The 27,199-nt window shown below is 39.9% G+C and overlaps 2 protein-coding genes across 5 annotated transcripts in view; both read left to right on the top strand.

Annotated features, from left to right (window-relative positions):
* Nucleotides 1-2,638, top strand: part of LOC139709637 (insulin-like growth factor 2 mRNA-binding protein 1) — a 44,984-nt gene extending 42,346 nt beyond the window's left edge. For all 4 annotated transcript variants that reach the window (XM_071621598.1, XM_071621597.1, XM_071621599.1 and 1 more), the window contains 2 exons: nt 185-349; nt 1,188-2,638. In XM_071621598.1, coding sequence (XP_071477699.1) covers nt 185-349; nt 1,188-1,322 — 300 coding nt within the window. In that variant the 3' untranslated portion in view covers nt 1,323-2,638. The remainder of the gene's footprint in view (nt 1-184; nt 350-1,187) is intronic.
* Nucleotides 2,639-11,609: 8,971 nt separating this feature from the next.
* Nucleotides 11,610-21,924, top strand: LOC139709627 (E3 ubiquitin-protein ligase Zswim2-like). Its single transcript, XM_071621586.1, has 11 exons — nt 11,610-11,762; nt 12,465-12,541; nt 13,157-13,197; nt 14,019-14,265; nt 15,137-15,379; nt 17,481-17,565; nt 18,324-18,451; nt 18,829-18,997; nt 19,506-19,873; nt 20,362-20,974; nt 21,673-21,924. The coding sequence occupies exons 1-11, from the start codon at nt 11,610-11,612 to the stop codon at nt 21,922-21,924; spliced, it is 2,376 nt and encodes a 791-aa protein (XP_071477687.1).
* Nucleotides 21,925-27,199: the final 5,275 nt, after the last annotated feature.

Here is a 27,199-nt window from a genome sequence, read left to right as displayed (position 1 = left end):
TGGTGACTGTAGAATGAACCATAGCTTTGTGTTTTTGGTCCGAGGTATCTTGTGCTAGAGGGACTCTGGTATACAGTAAAGGAGATTGGCCATTTTCTGAAAGGTGAAATACCAAATAGTGTAGAAAAGTAATGTTGCCTCTTGCAGTTAACAATGTGTACCATTGGCACCGATGTTCTCCTAGGTGCGGGAGCTGCAGCGTGTGACTGGTGCACGTGTGGAGGTTCCACGCCGGCGACAGCGCGACGGTGCCGGAGACGAGGCCCAGACAGCGCCCCCTGCTGCCAGCAACAGCAACGACAACGGAGACGTCATCGTTAAGCTTGAGGGACACTTCTACGCCAACCAGGTGGGTACCTTGGCTCAAGGAATCTATAGTCCGACCTTGATTATCTGGCTATCTATTTTCCGGACGCACCCAAGCAGTGAAAAAAACAGAGTGATTTCAAAACAAAACTCCTACAAAACTCAAATAATTTACCTATGATATTCCCTACAGAAATATGTTATGACTTTTCCTGTAAAATGTTTCAACTTCACGACTGTGATTTTTAGGTAGGCTAGCATAAATTACCTTACTGTTTCAATGTACACAACCTATGTAGCTGCCATTGGGTCAGCAGCCTACTTGTACTTATGTACACATTGCCTTTATTCATAATGGAATCCACTTGTAGTCCTGTGTCGCTGAAGCTGCCTTAATAGGGATTTCGATGTAAGCAAAGGAATTCATGCTCGAAAAAAAAAAATTGCACAAAGTGTGTGGTTGATGTTTGACATATGTAGTGTACATGTATATATGATGTTGCTATTCCCCCCCCCCCCCCCCCACTAAATTGATTTATCACATTTATCGAGCATATCAATTATCTTGGTACCAAATTGTCTAAGTCATTTTAACCTTTTGTATTGCTCGAGGAAGCAAATTCTGTGAACATGGAAGCTTTTGCATTGTGTATATTTGCGCTGGGCCGATTACAGTAAACTTGGCTAGAGAGTACTCTTTGTACCAAAAATTGATACCTCCCCAGAGCATTTGTGTTATTTTCATGATGGAAGAGTTTAGTGTGAAAATTTCTACACCATTGATTGTAAACACTAGTCCTTTTAACTCCAATTATTATCCTCTCTCTCTCTCACAACTCTCTCCCACCCCCCCCCCCTCCATAAACCCCCCCAAACTCCAGGCTGCACAAAGGCGCATCCGCCAGGCTCATCAGGAATACCTCCAGCGCCAGAACTACCCCAACAGACAAGGAGGCGGCGGTGGTGGTGGTGGAAGGCGCTACTACCGCGGAGGTCCTTCAAACCAACAGCAGTAGATTTCTTTTTTTTCGCTCTTTTCTTGTGTTGTAATTAAGTGGGGAAAAGCAAAAACAAAATTAAAAACCAAAAGGGAATAAGATTTCTTGGAAGTTACTGCACTAAGTGTAACACTGCCAGAAGGAAGATTTGATAAGTGGCGGTGTTGTAAAGAAAAAAAATCTAAAACTAAAAAAAAAGAGACAAATATTGAAGGAATTTGAGAAAAAAAAAATTGTAAAATTTATGGAAGATGGGATGAGGCAAACTTTCTCTTGTTGTTTTGGGCAGCCTTCGCCAGGCTGCTCCTTTGTGAATGGGTGTCTTCGAGAGAGCAGGAGATTCAGTGGTGAGAGGGAGATTGAGGTGTATCAGGGTGTGTGTGCGTGTGTGTGTGAGTATTTGCAAGTATGCGTGTGTCTGCATGTGTGTTTTATGAGAGAGAGAGAGAGAGAGGGAGAGAGAGAAAGACAGTATGCAAAGTGAATGCAAGTTCAATTTTGTTATTGTGTTAAATCTAATTGTCGCATCCACATGAATTTTGCCAAGAAGGAAAAAAAAAATACAAAAAAAAAGAATAAATGTAAAGATCAGTAAAGCTTACATGCCGAAAAAAAAAGCAGTGGTAAATTTTTGCTAGGGTAGGGTGGGTCGGGGGGATGGATGAATAGGTAAAGTTGAAAGTGGGATATGTTTGACTGTACTGGCAAAAATTTTGATTTTCTTTCAATGATGTAAACTTTGCTTCTCACGTTTTCCACCCTTCACGTGAGGAGACAAGACGAAGTCTAGCCGTCAGCTCGACAACCCGCGCAAGACTCGTTCTTGATCGATGCCAATCCAAAACTCTTTGTGGCTACCACACCTGAACCCTCGGCAACTTTTGGCTGATACAATGTCAGTGTCCGCAGCAAGGTGTTTCAAATCTGATGTGTTTGTCTTTTTTTTTTATTGTGAGTCGAAAACATAGGGAAGATATTGCGCTTTGGTGCCGAATTCTTAGCTGAGAATTCAGTGGAGTTTTTTGCGTTGTCCGGCTGACGGCGGATAAATGAGGAAGGGTGGATTCTTTAGGGCCATTTGTTGTGTGTCTGGATTGATATGGACCTACCTCAGTTTTCTCTTCCAAAATACATCCCTTGAGCAGTTGACAAATGCTTCCCATGCAGAGGAGTTCGTCTCAAGGAAGGAAGAAGATGAAGCAGGGTCACCAGCGTGCGCATGTGAGAGAGGAATTTTGATATTTGTAGGGTTTAACCAAAATTTTACTCAGTATTTGTTACTCAAAAGTCATGGTGTCTTGATAGAATTGCCTTACTGTACAAAAAAAGTACCTCAGAAAAAGACAAAAAAAAAGAAGAGAGTGAAGGTGTTATGTAATGCGGTGCACCCGACCACGTTGCTGCAAGAGTGGAGGTGAGAAGGGTTTCCAACTGCTTCTTGTTGAGGTGCTGAGGGATTAGAAAACTCTTCTGCATGGCACAAGAAATGGCCCTGAAGTCTAAAAATTGAAACAAACACACACACACACACACATGCAAAAGTGATAACAAACAAACAAACATACACACACACAAAAAAAAAAAAATGGACAGCAAACCTTGACTTGTGCAGCATCACACTGTGACTGTTGACTAAACGAAACGTTGCCTCATTTTGGCACCCAGAGAAAGCTGGTAAAGTAGTTGATATAAGCAAACAACATTCCGGCAGCCATCTTTAAAAGGTTTAATTTTCAAAGTTTTGGGAAGTATTCGTACAAATTGCTTTGAAGTGTGGAAAAGAAAGCCAAACACTTTTCTAGGAGATGATAAAAAGGGCAACAGTATTAACTTTATTACAATGCAACAAAGACATGGGGATTAGGGATGGGATTTATTTTCTTTTTGTTTTATTTGTCTTTCCTTTCTGATGAATGTGGATTCCTTCAAATATTACTAAAAGAAACTCGGACGATTGTTGCAAGTCTGAGAGAATTGTATATTTTGTGGCCAGTCAAAGAAAGAAAAAGAGAATTTATATTTCTTACTTTATTTTTTACTTTTGATATAAAAAAATGAAAAAATGAACTCAATTCATAGTGGTGAAAATGACATGTTCTGTCAATTTTCCTTTCCCCCCAAACCTGGACTAGACATGCAGGTCCACAGACAGTAGAATAATATCTTTCATTGGCAAGCCCTATATACTTCACTCCAATAACCCTCAAAAGAAAGGAAAAATTGGAGGAAATGCATACTTATCTCATTTAATATGGTCAATTATTTGTCATCCCACCTTTTGGACGAGTGAAAGGAAAGATATAGCAGTTGCCTCGCCCTTGTACAATATTCAACAAACTTTTGAAGCGAAAAAAAAAAAAAAGGATCATCCAAGAAGTATTACAATTCCCTTTACTCATTCACTGCAGGATTGCTGCAGCTAAATTTTGGTGCCAAATGTTCTTGTTTTGCTAGGTTTTGATTGTATTACATTTCAGTCTGGGCCAGCATGGCCCCCTGTATGCAAGCTCGAGTTAGAATGGAACAAGACTGGGTGTATATGATGGCCGTATGTCTTCTATAGAGCAGCGGAGGAGGAGTAGGAGGAAGAGGAGTAAAAACAGAGGCCAGAGGATTTGGCTTGTGTAGGATAATTGCTGCCACATCAGTCAAGCTTGTTAGTTTCCCAGACCTCAACATCTTAGGCCTACTCTGGAAACACATAAACTTAACAAAAAGCAAAAAAAAAAAGCAAAAAAAAAAGTTATACAAAGGCTAATGAGAGCCTGTAATTGCATTTTTCCCCGTCAGCTTCGTGCCTGGAAGCTGCGGGCGTAACTATCTGCACCCATTTGCCATATTAAGCCGATTGGGTAGATTTGATACGATACTGGATTTACGCAGACCCACCATCATCTTGCGTAATCGTATCTCATTGTTTTCTGTTGGGAGTGCCATTTTGTTTTTCCTCACGATTCTGAGCCGGTTCAGCCGCCTATTTCAAGTCGTTCTTATTTTATTAATTATTCTCTCTTTTTTTTTTCCCCCGTGTGTGCCGAGCACATCCGTTGTGCATGAATCTGATAATGGGATGTTGCGTTGCTGTCAAAGTGTATAAGGCTCGTCTTTGGGGGCTGTTTGATTGGAGTCCACAAACCAGATTCCCATGTTCTGTATGGAATGCAGCACTTGTTGGCAGCCACAGGGCCCTACACGAATGTCAGCTTGGGAGATGAGAAACTTGTCACTTGGAATAGTTGGCTGTACCCGACTAGGCGATAAAAATGGCTTCCACTACAGTGTATGTGCACATAGTCACAAGTGGAGACGTATATATCTTTTGTGATTTTTCAGTCTTCTTTTACTCTCGTATTTTCCTCATTGATTGAATAATGTTGTATTTACTTGTAATTAATTAGCGCAGTAAGATAGAAACTCTGCCGGCGGCTTTCCAACTCGGTCGCGCGCCACTTGGGCGACCAAGAGGAGGAGGCCGTCTGGCTGAGTTCTCGGTCAGATCATTTTGTAGTTTTGAAGTACAAGGAACATTGGTAAGAACGATGCTTTTGAGTTTGGTCAGTGTTGTACGTGAGTTGTCAGTGACTGGACATCCACTCCATTGTAGTATGATGTATTACTAACACTTGCATTGATTGTTCAGCAGCATGTTGTCCTTTGCCTCGGGTACAATGATAGATCTGGTGAACTTTTACTAACAGTTATTGTTGATGAATTTACAAAACAAAAGTAAAAAAAAAGAAAAACAGATGCATGGTAGTTAAAAGAATTGAATGGCAGAGAGGGGCTTGTTTGCTATGCTTCATGATATAGCAGTTTACCCCCCTAACAATGCTTGCACCATTTCCAGGCTTTGCCTCTGAAAGAAGAGCTCACTGTTTGCCTTGAAGAAAACTCCATATGGTCTGGTAAACACAGTAGATGTACATACTTGAATCGGGAAAACATGAAAATATCACTCTTGTTACCAAAACGTGTTCATATTTGTAGAGCTAGTAATTGCATGACATTTTTTTTTCTGTTGTCTAGTATATGGTTGGTAGATGTAAAATCGCAACGTATATATTTCCCAATGGTACATTGTTCTTGTTTGCCACAAATGACAAAAGGAGAAAAGAGTGGGAAAAAAAAACAACACAAAGAAGTTACCAATGAAACCTCCTGAGTTGGGATTTACAGTAATCATTGCACGTTTCAGTCAGTTTGTTTGTTTGGGGGTAAAGGACTTTATGTCTTTAGTAATGGCCCATCTTAGGCAGTGCCAGGATGAAGTCAAGAGTAGTGTACATTTTACATGTTAAAATACTATTTTGCCTACTATATTCATGTAATTTGAAAAAGAAATAAGGAGAAATGTTCAATTTTGGAGTATTTTTTGATTTTTGAATTTTTTTTTCTTCAATTGAATGATTGTACATTTATTGTAGATTTAGCTTTGACATTTGCACCATCTTACATGTTCAGTTCATTCTTATGCAGTCGGGCATTCTCCACTTGTGACTATATGTGTATCGCCATGGTGAAGTTTATTCACACTTTCAGTTTATAGAACCGATCTAGCGTGTTTCATCATATTTCGTTTTCATTCATTGTGACTTCCAAGCGTACGATATATCAACGCTTACTTGTGAAAATCGTGTCAATAAGCTTTTGTCTCGGAGCATCCACACTTTTTCTCGGCTTGTAGCGAACACATTCACACTACCTCTACTACACACTTCAGTCTCTACAGATTCCAGGCAATACAGCCTCCGTGCAAGACGTGTAGTTTCTGATATCTGATTGGGGGGTTGCAAAGTGAAGGGAGGTGGTCTTAATTATCCTAGTCGTGCTTGCCGGTGAATAAAACGGGTGTTAGATATATATATTACCGGTGTAGTGCGACTGGATGGTGCTAGTAACCTTCATCCACTGTACAGCTCTCCGACAGACAGATTCTAGCATCTACATAATATGTTATTTGTTGGATCAAAGCACATGCTCAATAAACTCATACACTCTCTTTTTATGTACTGCAACGTGTGAAGCAAAAAAAGAAAAGAAAAATGGATGTTACACATATCTCTATTCAATCACCGGATCTTGGATGTGTCTTAATAACATACTTGATATTGAAAGCAATGTTGATTGTTGTGTTGTACAGTCCAGCCAGGGTGCTTTTGACCGCTGCTGGTGAGATGGTCAATACGTCGAGGCTTGTGAGTCATCTTGTGTGTATTTATTTTATCATGCCTTGTATTTCTATAGCAAATGCTGCGTACTCCCGTCGGTGGGATACAAGTTTTAAAAGGTGTTGTAATAAATTGAAACATGTATGCCAACATTTTGTGTGAAAGGGGACAAGAGGATCCATGAGTCGGCAAAGCTGTACCCGTGTAGCTGAGATGATTTTCTCGAGTTCCCCTCAGTTGTTAGAGCATTTTGCTTGTCATGACAGGCATGCGAGATATTGACATAGACACACAGCTCAGAACCTCAGAAGGAAAATGTCAAGACGAGAACTCTGTGACGCCGTGCTATGATTTGCACATGACAAAGAAAAAAACTTGAAAACAGCTCTACACTCTTCGTAGATATACTAGTGTGTGGAATCTCCATTGAGACATTATGTGACATTGCTTAAACACCAGAATCTGCGACGCATGAAGACCAGTGTTTTCCGTTTTTCTCCAGTATGCTAGATCGAGCTCTATATATTTTACTCTGTGGACCTGTAAGGAAACAAAAACTCAATTGTCAAAACCCCAGGAGTATCACACACAACAGAATAACTGGGTTTTTCTTCTGTTACATGTCCATAAAGCAAGATTTAAACATATAATCAACACAACATACTGGTTATCTAGTTTAAACATTCTTTTACCGCCCGTTTGCCATTTGTTCATTTACACATTTTTTTTTTCTGTTTCCGAACCTCGGAAATAAATTATTCAAGTTAGAACGCAGAAACATCAAGAGTGGTGTCTTTTTTTGTGTTTGTTGTAGAAGAGGTACATTGTAATCGAAAGGTGTGTATGTGTAGGTATGATAAGAGTTTGTGTGTGTGTGTGTGTGTGTGTGTGTGTGTGTGTGTGTGTGTGTGTGTGTGTGTGTGTGTGTGTGTGTGTGTGTGTGTGTGTGTGTGTGTGTGTGTGTGTGTGGTGTGCATGTGCATTTGTCTGTGCATGTGTGTGTGTATGTGTCTGTTTGTATCCATGTGTGCAAGTATGGGTTTAGTGTATGATTGTAAGGGCATTGTATCAGATTATATGCCTTAGAAATGCATTTTTTTGGGGAAATGCAATTCTATTTAAGGAAAGCCAGAGGGGAGTACCAAGTGTTTATTGGGTCTACGTACATAATATGCATATTTCACCTCCCAGTACATACAAACATAAACTTACACACGCATATACATATTGTGTACAGTATTATACTGTTACGTATGCATGTGTATGTTTGAGTGTTAACTGTTGAGGACGGACTGATTTTGGTACAACACGCATTTCCCATAGACACCTGCCCGAGTATACATGTGACTCATCCTCATTGGGTTAAATGTATATTTGTATGTGTTTGATATATGCATGTACACTGTATTCTACACACATACACAGATTATATCATGCATACATACAAACATACATATACACACAAATACAACATGTATAATATGGATGTACACACATATGACCCAGCATACTCCTGTACACATGCATACACATTGATAAGGCATGACATGAAGAGTTTGTTTGCAAAAACCGATAAGTCCATATTTGCCAAATGGAGGTATTTGCGATTAAAGGTCGAAAAACAAAGAGAATAATAAGAAAAATTTTGCTTCTTTTGACTATAAGTTCAAAAATATACCTTTATATATAGTGACCAATATATCATTTAAAAGATATAATTTTGTACTTTATGACAGAGATCGTACTTCAAAATCTTCAAAAATGGACTTATCGGTTTTTGCAAACAAACCCTTCACATTTATAAGAGGTAAAGGCCCTACGGTTATATACTAAACTACTGTATATTGTTTTAAATGCATGTATAGCATACACTCAACACACACACACACACACACACAAGCAGAAGAAAGTCAACAACTTTTTGAGTTCATACTTCTAGAATATTTGGCTTGATTTTTAAAGATTAATGGATTATATACCATATTAAGGGAAATTAAATTGGCTGCCAACCAGGTAGGTTAATGAAAAGGCCAACTTTGTGCATGAGTGAACACATTCATTTTTCTCTTCCAAGGCACATCAGTAAAAGTAATGCAAAAATGAAGAAGTTGTCATTCCAGAAGACATTAAACAAAACAAACATGAAAGAAATAGCAAAAAAATAAAAAAAATCAACAACATACAAACAAACTATGATCTCTTCAATGTCTTTTTAGCCTCAAATACTAAAAAAAGGCTGAAAATGATGAAGGAAAATTACGAATCTTCTATAAAACCCAAATTCAAATGGCAATAGAAAAGAAACCAATATTGACAAAAATGATAGAAATTTGAATTGTTATCTCAAATTCGGAAAAGTGAAAACAATATTGAGTTCTTGAATTTGTCTCATGAATTCTTCAAATCTTAAATCAATAAGAATAAAGTAAAGAAATTTTGTAAATTTAATCATCTTTGTGGCTTAGTTAATCCCTATAAAATTTGAAGTGGGAGTTGACAGAAAAGTCTTACTTTCCCCTTTTAGTTTTTATACCCCCGCCAAACGAAGTTTGAAGGGGGTATATAGGAATCAGCGGACGGTCGGGCGGTCGGGCGGTCGGTCGGGCGGTCGGTCGGGCGGTCGGTCGGTCCGTTGCAAATCTTGCGTTGCGAACTACTTCCTCAGTTTTCAACCGATTCCCATAAAACTTGGCACAGATGTGTACCTTGGGTTGTAGATGTGCAAGACGTATTTTTTGACAGTACCCAAAAGTACGTTGCCATGGTAACGGCATATTATGGGCAAAAATGGGTACAAATCTTGCGTCGCGAACTCCTCCCACAGTTTTTGATCAATTTTTATGAAATTAGGTACAGATGTTCATCTGAATATGTTAATGTGCAAGACACATATTTCCGCAGTGGCAAAAAGTGCGTTGCCATGGTAACGGCATGTTATTGGTAAAATATAGGGCAAAATGCTTCATGGCAAAACTGCTTCATCAGTGTTCTTCCAGTTCTCATGGAATTCATATTGAATGTTTGTCTTAGGATATAGGTCAGCATGACACATTTCTTGACAGTGACAAAAAGTATGTTGCCATGGTAACAGCTCACATATTATGAGCCAAAATGATGGAAAATTTTGTGTTGCAAACTACTTCCTCAGTTTTTGCCCAATTTCCATGAAACTTGGTACAGATGTGTGCCTTTGGTTGTAGATGTGCAAGACGCATTTTTTTGACAGTACCCGAAATTACGTTGCCATGGTAACGGCATATTAATGGCAGAAGATCAAGGAAAGATCTTGCGGATTTAACTACTTCCTCAGTTTTTTGACCAAAGCTTATGAAATGTGGCACACACCTTGATCTTGGTGGGAAGATGTGGCAGACATATTTTTCGGACGTGTCGGAAGCTGCGTTGCCATGGTAACGGCATATAAATGGCAGAAGATCAAGGAAAGATCTTGCGGATTGAACTACTTCCTCTGTATTCGACTGAAGCTCATGAAATGTGGCACACACATTGGTCATGGTGGGAAGATGTGCAAGACATATTTTTTGGACGTGTCGGAAGCTGCGTTGCCATGGTAACGGCATATTAATGGCGGAAGATCAAGGAAAGATCTTGTGGATTGAACTACTTCATCAGTTTTTGACAAAAGCTTATGAAATGTGGCACACACAATAGTCTTGGTGGGAAGATGGGCAAGACATATTTTTCGGACGTGTCGGAAGCTGCGTTGCCATGGTAACGGCATTTAAATGGCAGAAGATCAAGGAAAGATCATTCCTTGGGTAAGACTGTCGTCACGGGGCGGGGGTATTAATCACCTTAAGTGATATTTCTAGTTCACTTTGTTTTTGTTTGAGGCTATGAAAAGATACAAGAGAATGAAAAATTTATTTTTCTATTCCATTCATGTTTCATTGTCTTAAATTGGTCGTTATTGTTTTCTTGAAGAGCATTTGCATGTGAATGACAAAATGTCAGTTTTTGCAATTTTTACTTATGTGCATTGGAGGAAAAAAACAACAACAACGAAGTGTTCACTCATGTGTAAATTTTCCCTTTGTATTGACCTATCAGGTTGATTGCCAATTAAATTGCCTTCGATATGGTATCTGAATGGACTGACTTTTATCAAAATCTTCTCGAAAAATATGAACTGGAAAAGCAATGAGTGGTGAAACTTTTTTTTTTTTTTTTGTCGAATGTACTTTTACAGACGAGTTTGCTGCCCTCAACGTTCGTACATCATCACCTTAGAAACTTGCAAAGCTGACGAAGCTCTGCATGCTGAAATAATACTCTCTGCCTGTTCTCGTGTGAAGAATCGGTCATTGAATGGTGAGTCTCATGTTGGGATTGAATATTTTACTGAAAAGATGGTATGTATGACGTCTGTTTACTCCGCGGTTTTAGTTTAAATATCAGAGATTGGCATGGTATTCGATCACACTAACGTTAGACTAGCTCAGTCAGTCGAGTCGTTTTGTGCCTCGCTAGTCCCACACGTGTTGAAAAGTTGTTGGCCAACGAATTCTACGGTTACGCGAAGACGAATGCAATCCGATTCGCTAAGTATAAACGACGTTACTTGCGTTATACTCCTATGCTTTTGTGTTGGGACTAAACAGTATTTTCAGCACTTACCGTACCTCCTCAGTCCATGTAGCAATACAATTAACAATTCTAGTTCAGGCAATTTTTGCTCCACAATCGCGAATTTAAACTAAAAATTTTACTCGCGAAATTGCCAGGAAATGAAGTCCCGATTTACGAAAAATTGGTCTAGACTCACTGAATCATTAAATGAATTTATACGGTATGGCGTAGATCCTAGAAACCGGTACACAAAGAAACAACTTCATGATTAAGATTCTACCCATTTTTTTAATTATTAAATTTTTTTTTTTTTTTGTAGGCCTACAGAAGGTTCTAACATTACACAGCTCGCCTCGGTACCATAGTAACAGCAACGCGTTGCGTTGCCGTTACTAACGTTAGTGTTATATTAGAATCTATCTATTTCTCTTCCTCCTTTCTTCCCTCAGAGTTGAGGACAATGGCAATAATGCTGTTCATGCCATGAAACGAGGCAGGAAGTCGGAGGTCTCGGGGGAGGACGAGTAGAGTGAAGATCGTTGTGGGAATGGCGATCAGGAGTGTCCTGTGGCAGAGAACCGTATCTGACGCCGTCTCCTGGCACCAGGATGAGGCTCAGTCGGCCACTATCTACATCCTTCGGGAGACGGGGCCCACAGGTTTCCTGCTCAAGGAAGAAGGCGAGAGCAAAAAAATCAAGGTGAGTTCCCTTGCATCTATTCTTCTTCTGAGCTCAGTAGGGATGTAATGTTACCTATTTATCAATTCATGGATTGATTAACTCATTCATTCATATTGGTTTTTCTTTAATTTTGTCTAATTTCTTCATTTATGAATATAGAGTTCGATGTAGTGTCTATTCATCACAGAGTAGCCCCCTTTTGCTGAACTCCAAATATCTTGGATACATGTCTTCTCAGGATGTATATTTACATAGAGTGCGGTATCTGTCAAAATTTCACCACACCAACTGTGTTACATTTAGGCATGATATTTCCCAAATATCTATTTTATCCTCCCTTTGGGACAGATCTTTTATAAATGATGTGAAGCCAGCAGCAGCCATTTTTACTGCAACAATTCTCACTGTGACTCAAAGGGATGACATCCTATCTCTCTGAGAATCTTTCAATTTACTTTTAAAATATTGAAAAGAAATCATACAGCAATAGTAGTTTGAAGAATTATATATTCTAAATTTTAAGTTCTAAGATTTTATCCATGTCAAAAAAAAACTTATGATTCATTGGTTACAATAGAAAGGCTTACTCTCTATGCTTGTCAAAAAATAGAGGTTTGATTATGGTAAATATGATTTTTTTTCTCATGTTTTTTCCCCCTCTTCTTTATAGTTGAACCATGATGTTGTCACACATATTGCTTTCTTTTTCAATGTCTTCAGGTATTGCTTGGAGATCCCCATAAATGTACATGCTCTGTCTTCCTGAGGGAAAAAGAACTATGTAAACACATCTGCTGGTAAGACTGATTTTGTTTTGTTTTTGTTTTTATTAAGACTTTAGGATGATTGCAATTTTCAAGCATATCGACTACTAGTATGTGTCTTATTGTTTCCTTTGGGATAGGTAAGAAGAATTTTCGGTGGAATTTTTGTAATTTCCTAGTCATGTGATTCATTGAAGAAATAAAAAAAAAAAAAAAAAAACATCCAAGAACTTGTTAGCTGTAAATATTTGAGGCATCATTTAACTGCAAATTATAGCTCTTCCAGTGAGAGCAAGACAGAACAATTACATGTATTTTGAAAGGTCTCTGTTATGTGTGACTGAAAAACAAAAGTGTCAAAGTAATATGTAAGAATGGTGTGTCAAAAGGCATGAATTCTGACCGACTTCAACAAGAAATTGATGGTATATGGATAACTGTCTGTGCAAGTCTTCATGTTCTGTATACAGTCATGCTGAAGAGTAATGAGCATGATAAATAAATTCCCTAATTTTTCTTTCTTATGTGATAAATTCATGTATTGCTTCAGATCTTGTAGAATGCCACGCTTGAGAACATACTTGTGTTGGACAACCTTGATCAGTAGCAATGCCCGCTGAGAACTGTCAAAATGTTATACTCTTTCAGGGTTCTCCTGAAGAAGTTTCGTGTGGACAGACACAATCCATGTAAGTTTATCATCAGTATGCCCTGGTCTTTTGTTCTCTTTTCTCACTATTTACTACCAGTCTTCCCTTTACAAATGAGGTCAGTGAGATAGAAAGAGTCAAATTTGGATTTTCATGATGCTTCTACCACCCCACAGAAGGCCATTTGTTACCTGAAATCATTACACTTATTCAGCATTTCACGGTTTCAGTAAAATGATGTGCTAACATGTTTTGAGAGGATGCTTTTGTTTGTACTAGCTGTCTGTGTATGACTAGCTCATTTCTTCCTTTATTCCCATTCCTTGTATTACATGTGCCAGACACTTTTAAACTATTGAAAAAAAAATAGAATGATTCTTTCAATATTGAAAATATGCTTCCTTTGATTTTGGACAAAAGTAGTGAAAATTGTCTTGCAAATGTTACTGGATGATTAAAAGTCTTGTGTGATATATCATGTAGTGAGTTTTTACAAGAACCCACAGTTAGAGCTTGATCAAAATGTGTACACTCATATCACTTCTTTGCACATTTTGAGAGAGAATAAGTTCCCTGTACACAGTCTTCACTTTTGATATCCATCAAATCATCTTTCTTTTTGACATCATCATACTGTTACATCCCAAATAATTTTAAGTTATAGCTTAGTTAGAGAGCTGTTTTTTTTTTTTTTTTTGTTCTGCAGAGGGCTCTTACTTCAGTGATGTTTACCATTTCAATGGTCTGATGGATGGCAAAATTTTAACTGCCCTACATAGTAAGTGTGTTTAAGATGTGCATTTAAATGACCAATATCAGTTGCTCTCTCTGATTTGATGTGTGTGCTTGCTGTCAATCAGTGTCGTTCCAGAAGGGGCTGGTGGAGCGCGAGATCAACGAAGTCTTGCGCGGCCTGGCCAAGCGGGAGGATCCGCGGAGGCGGGCGGCGGCCGAGCGGATCGCCAGGACCGCCGCCCGGCAGGGCAACGCCTACCAGCACAGCGACGGCAGGGAGATCCTGGAGCAAAGAGAGATTACTGAGGAGGATGTCTGCCCTATTTGTCAGGATGAACTGCTAGGGAATAGGGAGCCTGTCACCTACTGTAGGTGAGAGACCTGGATTCCAAGGTGTAGCCTCTCTTTCTATACCATGATTTAGTTTATGTTTTGCATGTCTGCAAGAAAAGCATACTCCAAGGATGGTCTCCTGTAGATCAGAATGTGTCCGTGGTTGAAGAATCATGTCTCCAAACATTGTGCATGAAATCACACAGTAATAGACTCACTGGAAAACTATTGTATTATTCCCCCCCCCCCCCCCCCATCATAGACAAGTTTACAGTCTTATTATTCTGAGAAAAGGTTTGAATTACCTAACTTTACAATATACCAGCTTATGCAAGGAATCTGATCTTCAGGGTTGCAAAAGGGACACACAAACTTGAATACACTAAATAAATGTGGTAGTTCATAGGGAAACGTCTGAGCAGTGTGATGCATATGTATGTATAGTCACAGTGATGTGCTGCTTCCCATGTGCACTAACACAATCTGAATTTGCACATTGATACACTTCTAACTGATTGAAGTTAAATGACTAGGTAAACATGAAGTTAAACATTTTCATGGTGATATTTCGATGTGTAAATAGTTTTGAAGATTGTTTGTGATTTTCCCACCACCCCAGCTTATACTGGGTACCTGTCTTCTTGAGTGAAGTCAAATGACTACGAAGTTAAGAGTTTCATGGCAGTATTTTGTTGTGTAAATGGTTTTGATGATCATTTTCTATTTCCTGCCCATAGGTCTTGTGCCATATTTAATGGAGAGTATTTATTTTCAGACTATCAATTTTACGGTCCTGAATTTACCAGCAACACTTTACAAACATCCATATTATGCCAGAAATATGCAGGATAAAAGTGAAAATGCATTGCTGATTGATTTGCTAAAATGTCATTTTTTGTTTTAAATGTAGGTTTGGCTGCGCAAAGAGTATCCACATCAAGTGCATGAAGGTGTGGGCTGACCACCAGAAGTCGACCGGTGAAACGGTGCTGAAGTGCCCCCTCTGTAGGGAGGACTTTGGTCAGATCGACATTCTGGAGGCCGAGTACCGAAACGCCTCGCTGCAGAAGACGCGGGCGGAGAGGGCCGACATCCACATGGGCATTGCATGCGACGCTTGTAACCAGTCACCGATATCAGGAAAATGCTACAAGTGAGTTCTTGCACTGAAATGGAATAGACATATTCAAAATTTCTTTGCGCCAAGAAAACTATTTACGAGAATGAAAACTGTTTGTGTATTTGATTGCAAGTGTTTACAACCTAGATAAAACCTAAAAGTTACTAAAATTCCTTCAATTTGAAAAAATTTGCTGCTCACTGAGATAACCCCTTAACATAGAGCTGAGAGGTTGTGGCCTTGGTAATGCTACTTTAACTTCACTTACTGTTGGAAGTGGAAAAATCTTGTTAAATGTTCAATGAAGCAAGGCATTGGACATTTGAGGACAACTCCACGTCATGCATAGAGTAAAATCAGACAGACAGAATGGTACAAGTTTCCTATGAAACTATACATGTACATGAACTGAGAAAGGGATGTGAGTAGTTTAATTTTCATATCTTTTTTGCCAAATTCTGATATTTGTTGCAACCACTTACACAAACGAGAAGAGGCAACAATGTCATAATTTTAAAACCGACTTGTTAATTTGTGAGCAAAACTTGTATACAAATCAAGTTAATTTAGCATTTACAAACTCTCTCCCTTAAGTGTAATTGTTGCTAGATTATTTCATGATGTCAGTGATTTGATGCAAATGATACAACTTGTTCATGTCGAAAAAAAAGGGGAATTTAGTGAAGATTTATGTACAAGTCAGTGGGAAATGTGAGAGATGATAACCTCATCACTTCTTTTACTTACAAAAATTCTTTAAAATATGTTTGGGTCATCTCGGCTTCCCGACAGTTCAATTCATTTCAAAGTTTCATTTTTATATTTTCAATACAATATGCAAAGTAATGATTAAAATTGGACAGGCAATTTGAATAATGCAGAGGGAACAAGAATAACAGTATTTTCATGTCTGTGATCAATGATAAAAAGAAGAAGAAGAAAAAATATATGTATAAATATATACTGGTATGCACACACGTAAGTATTCAGCTCAAACTGGAGGGGCACACTCAGAAGACTATATTATGTTTGTAATATGTGGGTCCCTCTGAAAGAAAGGGGGAAAACAAAGATGAAAAGCTTATGACTACAAAAGTTCATTTAAACTTTGATATTTCAGGATTTTTTTAAAAAAGATTTAGTCCAACCTTGAAGAAACTTCTACAATTCTGTGTGATGAATGTTACTGTTGGAACTGCCAAAGCCTTTTGGTGTGATAGATAAGTAGGGATAGGTACTAGTGATGGGTATTGGATGAAAAAATGCATTTAGTGAAAAGTTGCTGGTGCCCTGTGGCAATAATGTGTGCTTTTACCAGGAACAACTCTGTCCACACATTCTTAAACTGCACAGAAAGGAATAACAATTATTTACCATCTTGTATTACAAAGTATGGCCTAACGAAAGCAAAAACAAAAACAGCAGCCCTAAAACCCCAGACTTTATGTTATTTTGAAATCAGGCTCAAGTAAATATAAATTGGATAGTTTGCCATAAAGATACTCTAATAGACAATTTGTATTTATACTGGTAAGCCATATGTAATTGATACTTTTGCTGCTGCTGCTGCTGCTTTATCATGTACTGTATACGCTATATATTTCGCGGGGGTTTTATTTTCGCGAGTCGGGAGCTATTCGCGAAATTAACAACACGCGAAAATATTACCTTCCAAAATGAATCCCTTGCCTTGATGATACGAACATTTCAGTAATAGTATACCATGTCACGGCTTACCGAACAGACCATACTGGCTATGCTTGTTTACGCACGTCCACGTCTACTTACGAATACTGTAGAGAGCCAATCCATTATCGCAAGGGGACCACTCGTCAGAAATCTAGCGCGATGGACTTAAGCACTTCAAAAATGTTGAATTCTAACTTACTAGTTCGCAGAGTTTGGTAAGTTTTTTTCATGCAGTGTATAACTAGTATCATTCGTATTTGCTAGTAAGTTGAAAATTCACACTTTCTTTGCCACTTCATATTTTCTCTGGTCCCCCAATCGCGAATTTAACCACTCGCGAAAATGTGTGACAGCGGCAATTCGCGAAAATTTATGTACGCGAAAATTATAGCGTATACAGTATCCATTAATGCGTTGTGCTCCTCCACTTTCTCTTTACCTGCAGATGCACAACGTGTCCCGACTACCACCTCTGCCAAAACTGCTTCAGTGCAAACGCCCACATGCAGCATTCCTTCCAGTTCAGACAGGTATGTGATGGACACTGTGGGCTTCACACCGTTCAGTCTCCACGAAAGTGATACTGATAATGTGCCATGCTTCATGGCCCCAAGGACGGGAGGGGGGGGGGGGGGGGGGAGGCAAAATTGCTATGGCAACAGAACAGATGAAACAAATGAACAGATATGCAAGCAGGATGTCCACTGTTTGAGAGTAAAATCACATGCCACGTTTGTCTTTTTTTTCTAGCGTGGGCTGGTGTGGATGAGTTTGACATATACATGTAGTAACAAACATTCAGATGTTGTTACAGGTTGAGTGATGTGTTTACATGTATAGACACATAAAAACTGGAATGTGGATACACCTGTACCTATTTAGGATACATAATAGTTCCCTGTGCAAATATTTTGTGATGTCCATAATTACATGATCACATTCCCTTAACCCGTTGAAGACTAGTCCCGAGTATACTCGGGAACGTGTCTATGGGAAATGCATGTTATAGCAAAATCAGCCAGTCTTCAATGAGTAAAAGAAACAGATAACGAGTCTGGAATTTTACTGGTAGTTTCTCAAAAGTTCACTAAAGTTGAAATACAGAACAGACTTTTCCCATTGGTGTCAGTCCATGAATGCTCCTAAATTTAGATGGTCCATGTGGATTTGTGGCAAATAAAGTTGTATATACAGTGTAGTGCTCCATCCTGTTAGAATTTGTTAATGAAATGTTCGTTTTTTAATCTTTGACATTTTTTCCTATCATTGCTTTATTCTTGTGCTCTAGAAATCCAGCCAGAGATGGCGCCCCGCACAACGAGGGTCCGGAGGCGCCTTACCGTCGGCCGTTATGTCAGACCTGCAGAACCGCGAGATCACGGACGAGGACTACGACACCTTGCTCCAGCTTGACAGGTGAGGGCAGCACAATATGTCCACATCTCTTTGCCTCCTTCTCCTATCCTTTCTGCTGCTTAAAAAGAAATTCCACATCATTCCCAATTTGACTTTTATGAGTAACGTTGTTGTTTTTAAGGAAGAAGAGAAAGAGAGAAAAGATGGAGGTTTCAGTAAAGTTGTATGGAGCAAGTAGCATTCAATGCATTGTGTATAGACAAAAACTTTTGTGCGCATTCTATTTTTGTGAAACTTGGCTACTTGTAAAATTTGCAAAAATTTCCTGCACGCGAAAATTTTTGGTGTTACAGTATTATGCCAGTTACCACGTGCCCTGAAAGTTACTGTTATTGTTATCCTCAAATTTTGATTTGCTGTTGATTTAAATCCTCAAGCCAAGCAGCCAACCAGGTGGGTACAGTACCAGAGCACATCGTCAAGTCATTCCCCGTGGAGACGGTTAGAGATGGAAGCGGGCTCCTCTCACTGGGCACTCAGTGTCGGGTGTGCCTCCGTTCCTACTCCGTCGGTCAGCTGGTCAGGAAGTTGCCCTGCAGACACAAGGTAGCACTCTCAAAGAGGTCAAAGAAAATGATGATTGGATTGTTTTGTTGCACTTGACCGTTTTGTAGGAGAAGCTGCCCTTCGATTATTGCTCATATGTTGACAGTTATTGATGTGAGCCAATCCCAGATTTTTAGTGTTGTGAATGACAATTACCTCACTCACTGATCTTTATTCTCATGTCTATTGCACAAGGTGAATGGTGAGGCTGATAAGTGGTACACAATCCATGAGTCAATTTTGTTCCACATATCAGATACACAGATGTACCACATACGTGGAAATTTTGTGCTAGATTAGGTAAGATGAATTTCAGGTCATTCATTACTTTGGAATGTTATTGAGACTATTGTTTTAATCGAGCAGTTTTGACAAGATCCAGCAAATTGAAAGTCACCATGCACATAAACCTGACTTGGATCAAAAGTGTACATACCTGCATGATCCTGCAAATATGTTAAACATCATAAGTTCATATCTGTTTCACTCTTTACCTGATACAAATCAGTTCCATGCAAGCTGCATAGACCAGTGGCTGCTCCACGAACATCCGACCTGCCCCGTGGACGGGACAGTCGTGTGGAACCCTGTCACGGGAGCCGTGAACGGCCGCCGGCCGGCCAAAAAGAAGCCCAAGACTCAGACCGATCGTCAGGGCGGGCCCGGCGAGTCCCAGCCAGTTCTGGAGATACCGGGATTGGGCGTGGTGAAGCTGGCTGGGAGAGATCAGGGGAGCAGAAGAGCTCGACCGGGGACGTTGGGCGGAGGTCACCTAGCAGACAGGGGTTCCGATGCCACCGGGGAGGCCATGGGCTTGGGGGCAGGCTTCCAGCTGACGGGGGCCGGCATCTCATCCAGAGCCATCTCACATCCAAGGTACGTTGAGGAAACATCCTTGGCCACATTGTCTGATGATTTTTAGCTCAAATTAAATAGAGTAAACCAGAGTGTGCATCAGTGTTGGGTCCCAATGTAGACTGATGGGTATTGATATAAGATGTGATATGATTTGTGTGCTGCATGTCCTTCCAACTGTGTTGGATAAGCATTTTCAATATGTCAGTTTTGATTGCAATGCACTTTGAACTGGAATCATGTATGGATCATTTCAACAAAGGAATTTGAGGGATTACACTCTTAAAATGATTGTATAGTCAGAAATGATATTTATGAACACAGATGAGAACTGCCAAGAACTAAAGAACATGCCGTTTCATTCCATACACCTCAAATATGATTAATTTTTTTTTTTTCCTTCTTAGTAAATGATGGTATAAGATTGAGATGGCAGGTATATTGGATTGCAATGATTCATCTTATTGATCATATAATTTGCTCTGTATGGTTCATTTCAAAATTACCAGTCCCAGCCAGCAAAGACGAGGTGGAAACTCTCAGAGTTCTTCAAGGAGAGATGAGAGGAGACGACAAGGTGGTATGACTGTGGAACCATCAAGCGCCCTGAATCTTGGCTCGAATCGGAGAGTGCCGTCACATGAAGATCTCATCAATCACATCGCCAGTGCGAATGCAGTGGAATACAGTGCACCTGAAATGGAAAGTGTATTGACTAGAGGGGCGCTGGACCGCCTGCAAATTGGCAATGCCAGCGAGAGCACCAATCACAAGCCGCCGTCAGGCAGCGGTGGGAGCATGATTGGGCATAGACCCCCTGTACCCCCGACCGCCACAGAGAGAACTAGAACTCATGTTGCTTCCATTCCCCTCCCCCGCGAGGAAGCTATGACCCCCATCGGACTGCACCATCACGGCAGCAGCAGTGCACCCAGCGGTCCGTCGGGCAGGAACGCTCCATCGGAGAATGGGGGTGCTTCTCCCATCAGTGTGAAGGAGAGGGGCAGAGTGGCCAGGAGACCAGCTGCAGGTGGTAGGCGGACGAGGAGCTCCAGCACCGGTAGAGCTCGATCTGGGTCCAGAGACAGACACCAGCAGGGTTCAGCAGGGAGCAAACTGGAGGTAAGGCTCTGAGCTGATGATACCGGTATTCTCGGCTCTCAGCTTCATGTTGGTTTGTCCCAGTCATTGGGAAAAGTATTGTACAAACTCTTCCCTCCAGTCATAATCTAAGTATCCATTTGAACAAGGAAGTACATCCAACCTCTCTGTGAGCGGCCTTACATCTTCATCATCTGCGGTGTTCTGATTGTTATATAATCATGAAAATATATGTTACATGGTCACTGCATACTCTTTGAACATTGATTACCATGCATTAGCAAGCCACTTTATGGAAGGAATTGAGAGTTTGCAAAAACATACGATTTGAAAATTATGATATCAATTGAGCTTTCAGTTGCATGTCATTCACTGATGTGAATGTTAATGTTTGGCAGCTGATTAGCTGCAAGAACTGAAAGGAACACAGATAATGTTTCCAGTAGCTCCTCTTGTCTTTAATACTACATATTTTTTAAGGTGTATGAGGTTTTCAAACAGCTAATACCTTCCTAGGGAGACTCAAGCAAGCAAGATAATGTAGAAAATTATTATGCACAAGAAAATGTGTATGTCATTAGCAGTAAAGACACGCAATATTTCTTACTGATTTCCAGACATTAAGTTCAGTGCGTTTATAGATAATTAAATCTATGGTCATGGTAGTTCCTACTTTTGCTAGAAAGTGTTAAGTGTCATATCTCCTCTCCCTATGTCAGGCCTTGGAAACACTCTTCCTTGGTTCTCCCAGTGGTCAGCTCCTTGGTGCCAGCAAGCCTCCCAGTGGCCAGCCATCATCGTCTACCACCTCCGGCCATCACCCACGGTCAAAGGTTAAAACTGGACCAACTCGAACCCCTCCAACGACAAGTGCAGACTTGGAGTCAGCAGCAATGGCGGATCTAGCTCTGGCGGGAAATGCCCTCCATAGCCTCCACTTATCGGGTCTTGGTGATGATGAGTTTAGGTAGTCTACCGTCTTCCAGACCCTTTGCTCCCAACCCAAACCATCAGGCACATGCATGCCTTAGAACACAGGCAACCCTATCCAAGTCAGTGCTAAGCAAATCAAAAACCTTTATCAAATGATAAAGTCAAAAACCTTTATCAAATGATAAAGGACTGCCAAATGGCAATCCTTCCAAAGTCCAAATGTGTAATTTTTTTGTCTCTCTCTTTTTCTTTTTTTTTTGGGTGGGGGAGGGAGAGAAAAATGTCAATTTGTGCAGAAGTGTAATCTTTGTGTGAATAGTAAATCTTGGATTCAAAACTACTTGCAGATCTCACACGTTTAACATGACTTGTGAAGTTTGAACCAGGGATGAACCACAAAGCTGAAGGTGGCTGAAATGTTGAAACTAGCCCTTTTGGCCTTACTTCCGTAGAGTTGTTTCAAGAAGATCAATACGCTGTACCTTTGTTTTCAACACAAATGTAGCCTTTGATCCTGCGTTTCATGTTGTAATACGTCTGTAGGAATTACTGGAACGTGTCCCTTGCCAAGGCACTTTGGGGATGAAGATTTCTTTCTTGTCATCCCTTGTGGCCATAGGAAGGTTGATTAAGGTCTTTATATATCAGCTCTGACTGGCTGGGTTTATGCAAGATTGGCAAGAAAAAAAAGTACCGTGACGTTTACTCCCAAAAGACACAAAAAGTATTTAAAATATGATATCCGTCCAATTTGCTGCAATTGAAAATTTGTACAGGAGTTTTGATATGTTTCGTAAGTGTTGTGTAAATGGAAAGAGTTTTTACCTTCATTAAAATGTTTACAAAATAACCAAAGGTGACACAATGTGCTCTATTACCTCCATTTTGTAGATTGTATTACCATAATGAGTCGTACATGGTGCAGGTTTTACATGCAAAAAGAATGTCATGGACTGGAGCATGTGTATAAATCTGTGGCACATCCGGTTCCCATGGATAACAGGCTAGAGTGGTTGATGGAACATTAGTCAGGATGTTCACCTAACACCCATGTAGAAATGCAACAACTATATTGCTTGCATGAAGCTCTTTACCCACTTTACTGCATCACATATCACGATTCACACTTTCTTTAAAGACGTCTTAAGCATAGTCATCATCTTAAGGCCACCGCACAGTATACAATTGTCGGTCGCACCACTGACAGACTTTGGATCTGAATTAGCAAGTGTGTTTATTCTGAGGCTATTGTTATTTATCTTTTATCCCAAGTCGGTCAGTTGTGCAACTGAAAGTTGCATAGTGTGTGGTGGCCTTTAGACACACATTGAGGCTATCATAACTTCTTCAAGAAATGGAAATATTGTGATGAAAGAAGTGGAAGCAATTTTAGCATGGTTGTTTCTCATGTCACCAAGACTGCTATTGTGAAAATAATTTCCGATATAGTACTTTAAAATTACTCGCCAACATTTACGCCATATATTCTGATCTTTGCTTGCTAGTATTCACCAGATTTTTGCTCAAGTCTATGCCTTGATTTCACTGCTTTCACACAAGATAACTTTCTTTGAAGTAAATATCCCTTTATCTTGATATGCCATCCTCTGTGTGTGTGTGTGTGTGTGTGTGTGGGTGTGTGTGCACGCCCATGTGTGTGTGTGTGCACGTCCATCGTGATGTTGTTGATATTGAAATGTCTTTCATGTCAAGACCTCCAATAAACATTCCAACTATATCACTAAATGGCTGTGTACAGTTTTCATTTTGTACCTTTTGATGTGCAGATTTATGTTTCAGAAACTGTGTACATGTGAGAGTGCCATGCCTTGCTTACTATATGCTGCCTGGCACTGTGCTTGATGTTTTACTGGAACTGGCAACTGCATTGAGACCTAGAATTTAAAAATATATGTTGACTTATCTTTACAGTTTATTACATCATTGTCCGACTGTGACATCACAAACTGTTTTCTAGTTTTCTGATCCAGAGATGACAGTACTGAAACTTTCAAAATTTTTAACTTTTGAAATGATTGTCCAATTTTCCTCAAATTTTGATATAGTGTTCTACTAATGTTTGTTTGTAATAAATTATCTTTGAATATTTTGAAAACGAAATTTTCTGTCTACAGAAACAGACAAAATAGAAGCTCATGTTATGATAATGTCCAACTTTATATTCACAATACTTTGATAGAGCAATGCTCTGTTGTCCAATACCTTGGGGTACAACTCGATGACTGCTTGACGTGGGATTCTCATATAAATTTTGTCTGTGGTAAAGTATCCCGGATTGTTGGAGTTATGAATAATCTGAAAAATATATTGCCGTGTAATGTCCTTTTGTTATTATACAACGCTTTCATTTTACCTCATATAATGTATTGTAATGTGTTATGGGCTTCGTTACATCCCTTTAATGTGTCAAGAGTGCTACGACTCCAGAAGAAAGCACTCCGCGTTTGCGCATACACTCATTATCTTGCTCCGTCAAAACCATTGTTTCACCGCTTTCACACATTGAATGTCTATGACTGCAATGTCTTACAAGTTGCTTCTTTGATGCACAGGTATTTCACCAAGAGCCTTCCACCTTACCTCGCCGAAATGTTTTGTTTGAATGATAAAGTGCATATCTTCAACACCCGTCAGTCATCCAAAATTCACCGCTGGAAAATGGAAACAAACATCCATTCAAAATCAGTTCGTCACCTTGGTCCGGTCATTTGGAATAATATTCACTACCGTCCAATATTTGAAATTCACAATTTAACAGGTCTTAAAAAACAACTTAAAATATTTCTCCTCGCTAAATACTAGTTTCACATTTCTTCACACTTGATCCCCTATTTGTCTAATTTACCCAACACTGCTGTTAAAAACTATGATTGGCACAATTACAAGTGTGCAATGAATATAACTGTACTTGGTGCTTTCCAGAAGCCTTGGAAGAACAAAGACAAATTGTTCTGTGATGCGTCTTAAAAACATTTACAAAAATATGTTGTGGATATGACAGGACAATTGTGTGCCGTGTTACATCCAGAACAACCATTACAGTTAAACTCGCCTAAGTCGATGTCGCATATGTCGAATAATCGCGCAAGTCGATGATTTTAAAAAGTCCCGATTTTTCCCCATTGACTTACGTGTATTAATTCACTCACAAGTTGAATTTTGTAAGTCGAATACTCGCCTAAGTCGATGAAATTTCAAGAACACTTTCACGGAAAAACCACTGAATTCACTGTGCCTAAGTCGAATAAGATTTTATTGTGTAATAAATCACTGTCAAAATCAGGAGACGCCAGTTTTTGTTTACATAAGACCTAGCCCGACCAGACAGGTGACAAAAAAATGATCTAAAGTATCAAAATTCAAAGCGATCGTTGAACTCTCTTCGTGTTTGGAGATCCGCTGGTACAAGTTGTACAGCCCTGTCGCGCTACGTACGTACAGCGACAGGGCTGTATGTCTGCAGTCTGCGCTGTGCAGTGGAGTGGTATGGAAGAAGCTGCTGAGTTTTCAAAGTGGAAAGTAGGGGGAAAGTTACGGGCACGGGTAAAATCAAAATTACACCTCTCTACGCATTTCAAGCCACGGTATGGTAAACTGGAATCAATCACTACTCAAATATCGTTCATATTCACTTCCCCAAGGTTTAACAAGGGTGTAAAGTAATCGGACCTGTGCCAATACTAATGCACTATCCATGCAAAGTTAGCCGCGGCCCTGCCGGGCGACCCATGCTGCGGTAATGCGGCACACCTCTCCAGCTCTCGGCTCCAGAGTAGACAACATACATGTACATTATACATAATGTACATTATACATAATGTACGTGTGGTGTAACTGTAAGTCAATTTTTTTCGACTTACGCACAAGTCGAAAATCGCCTAAGTGGATGTGTTTTGCTCAGTCCCGAGAAGATCGACTTATGCGAGTTTAACTGTATTTAGATATACCCAGGGAGATGAGAGCCATGCACCTCTCTGATATACCAGCATATCCATGATGCCTTCCATGGCTAGAACCTACAGGGTTACAATATACAAATAATACACAGGTGAGAGTGCGTTAGTGGAGATGCATGCAGCGCACTCGAGGGTAGGCCCTATTTGCAATTGTGAAACATGCATGAGGTGAAGCCCAGTGCATGTTGCACTACATTGTAAATACCCGAGAGTGAGCTGCATTTCCACTAACGTCACGAACTTAAACCTGTGTATTATTTGATTTATAAAATGGGTCGAAAACTAGCGGCATTTTTCATGTACCTTTGTGGGTCAATACCAGTCAGCTACATGCAGCACTTGCTAAAAAGTCGAGATGTCCGAAGATGTTCGTCCCAAACATTTACGCACGTCGCACTCGATCACGCACGTACGCAACATGTTATGCACAAGAAAGGTTGGCTGGCAGCCCGAACTAGAAGTTGTTTACAGGATTGACAGCGCGTATAGTAGCGCGTGATGCGCTTGTAACAACCGATCGAGTACGCACTGCTAGTGTAAACATTGTGACGTCAGTGACTGCGTAGTCACGCTTTCTCTGCAATGTCCCATAGGATAACACGCCATGCTGTTATGACTTTTCGTTGCACACTTTTTGCACGGCCATGCATGTTAGTAAGAAAATCATGAGCGCACACGTGACTCATTTCAGCGCTTCCAATTTGCTCCATTCTTGAACCCATTTTATAAAATGTTATGTTATTTATAAAAATGGTTCAATGAGGCAAAACTTGTGAACGGAAGAATGCTACCTTCCCAGAGTTTCTGATAAATATGGACGAAACAAACTTTTTCTTTTGTAAATTACAAGGGGATTAAAGACAAAATGCTACAAAAGTTTCCAATTTTGTGAATAGACCCAACTCCTCCATTTTTTTTTTCTGAATAGGCCCAGCCATCAACCACTCTTATACTTGCAGGTGGCCAAATTCAGATTTCGAGACTGCTACCTCAGATGGCAGAAAACAGCTTGAAATAGTATACCGGTATTTCAATCGTTTGCAGGTTGCTGATTACCCATCAAGATCTGCCTTTCTCCTCCTCTCACATCACAACCTTTTGCATTATGCAGTTCATTTTCAAAGCCAAGAATGAATCACCAGACAATCACACGAGAAAATGACCCTGATAACGTATTCACGTTGCAGTGGATTTCATGCTCACACAATGATGCATTGTTTAATATCAAGCATTTCAGAATATACACCAAACTTACTAACTGAGCCCACATCACCACCCTTGGGATACAAGCTAACAGCTACACATTTCCAGATTACAATTGTATTTGACAATCATT

This window comes from Diadema antillarum, unplaced genomic scaffold, assembly GCF_040938485.1.
Source record: "Diadema antillarum isolate AM-2024a unplaced genomic scaffold, OU_Dant_1.0 seq00001455_RagTag, whole genome shotgun sequence".
NCBI lineage: Eukaryota > Metazoa > Echinodermata > Echinoidea > Diadematoida > Diadematidae > Diadema > Diadema antillarum.
Note: the sequence above shows the minus strand (reverse complement) of the source record. Positions and strands in the feature narration are given on the sequence as shown.

Bases quoted from the DNA above. Each gene is read 5' to 3' on its own strand.
- LOC139709627 (XM_071621586.1), top strand. From the start codon at position 11,610: ATGGCGATCAGGAGTGTCCTGTGGCAGAGAACCGTATCTGACGCCGTC. The intron at 17,566-18,323 runs GTATGTGATGGA...CTTGTGCTCTAG, and splicing joins ATTCCTTCCAGTTCAGACAG to AAATCCAGCCAGAGATGGCG. The intron at 18,452-18,828 runs GTGAGGGCAGCA...TAAATCCTCAAG, and splicing joins ACCTTGCTCCAGCTTGACAG to CCAAGCAGCCAACCAGGTGG.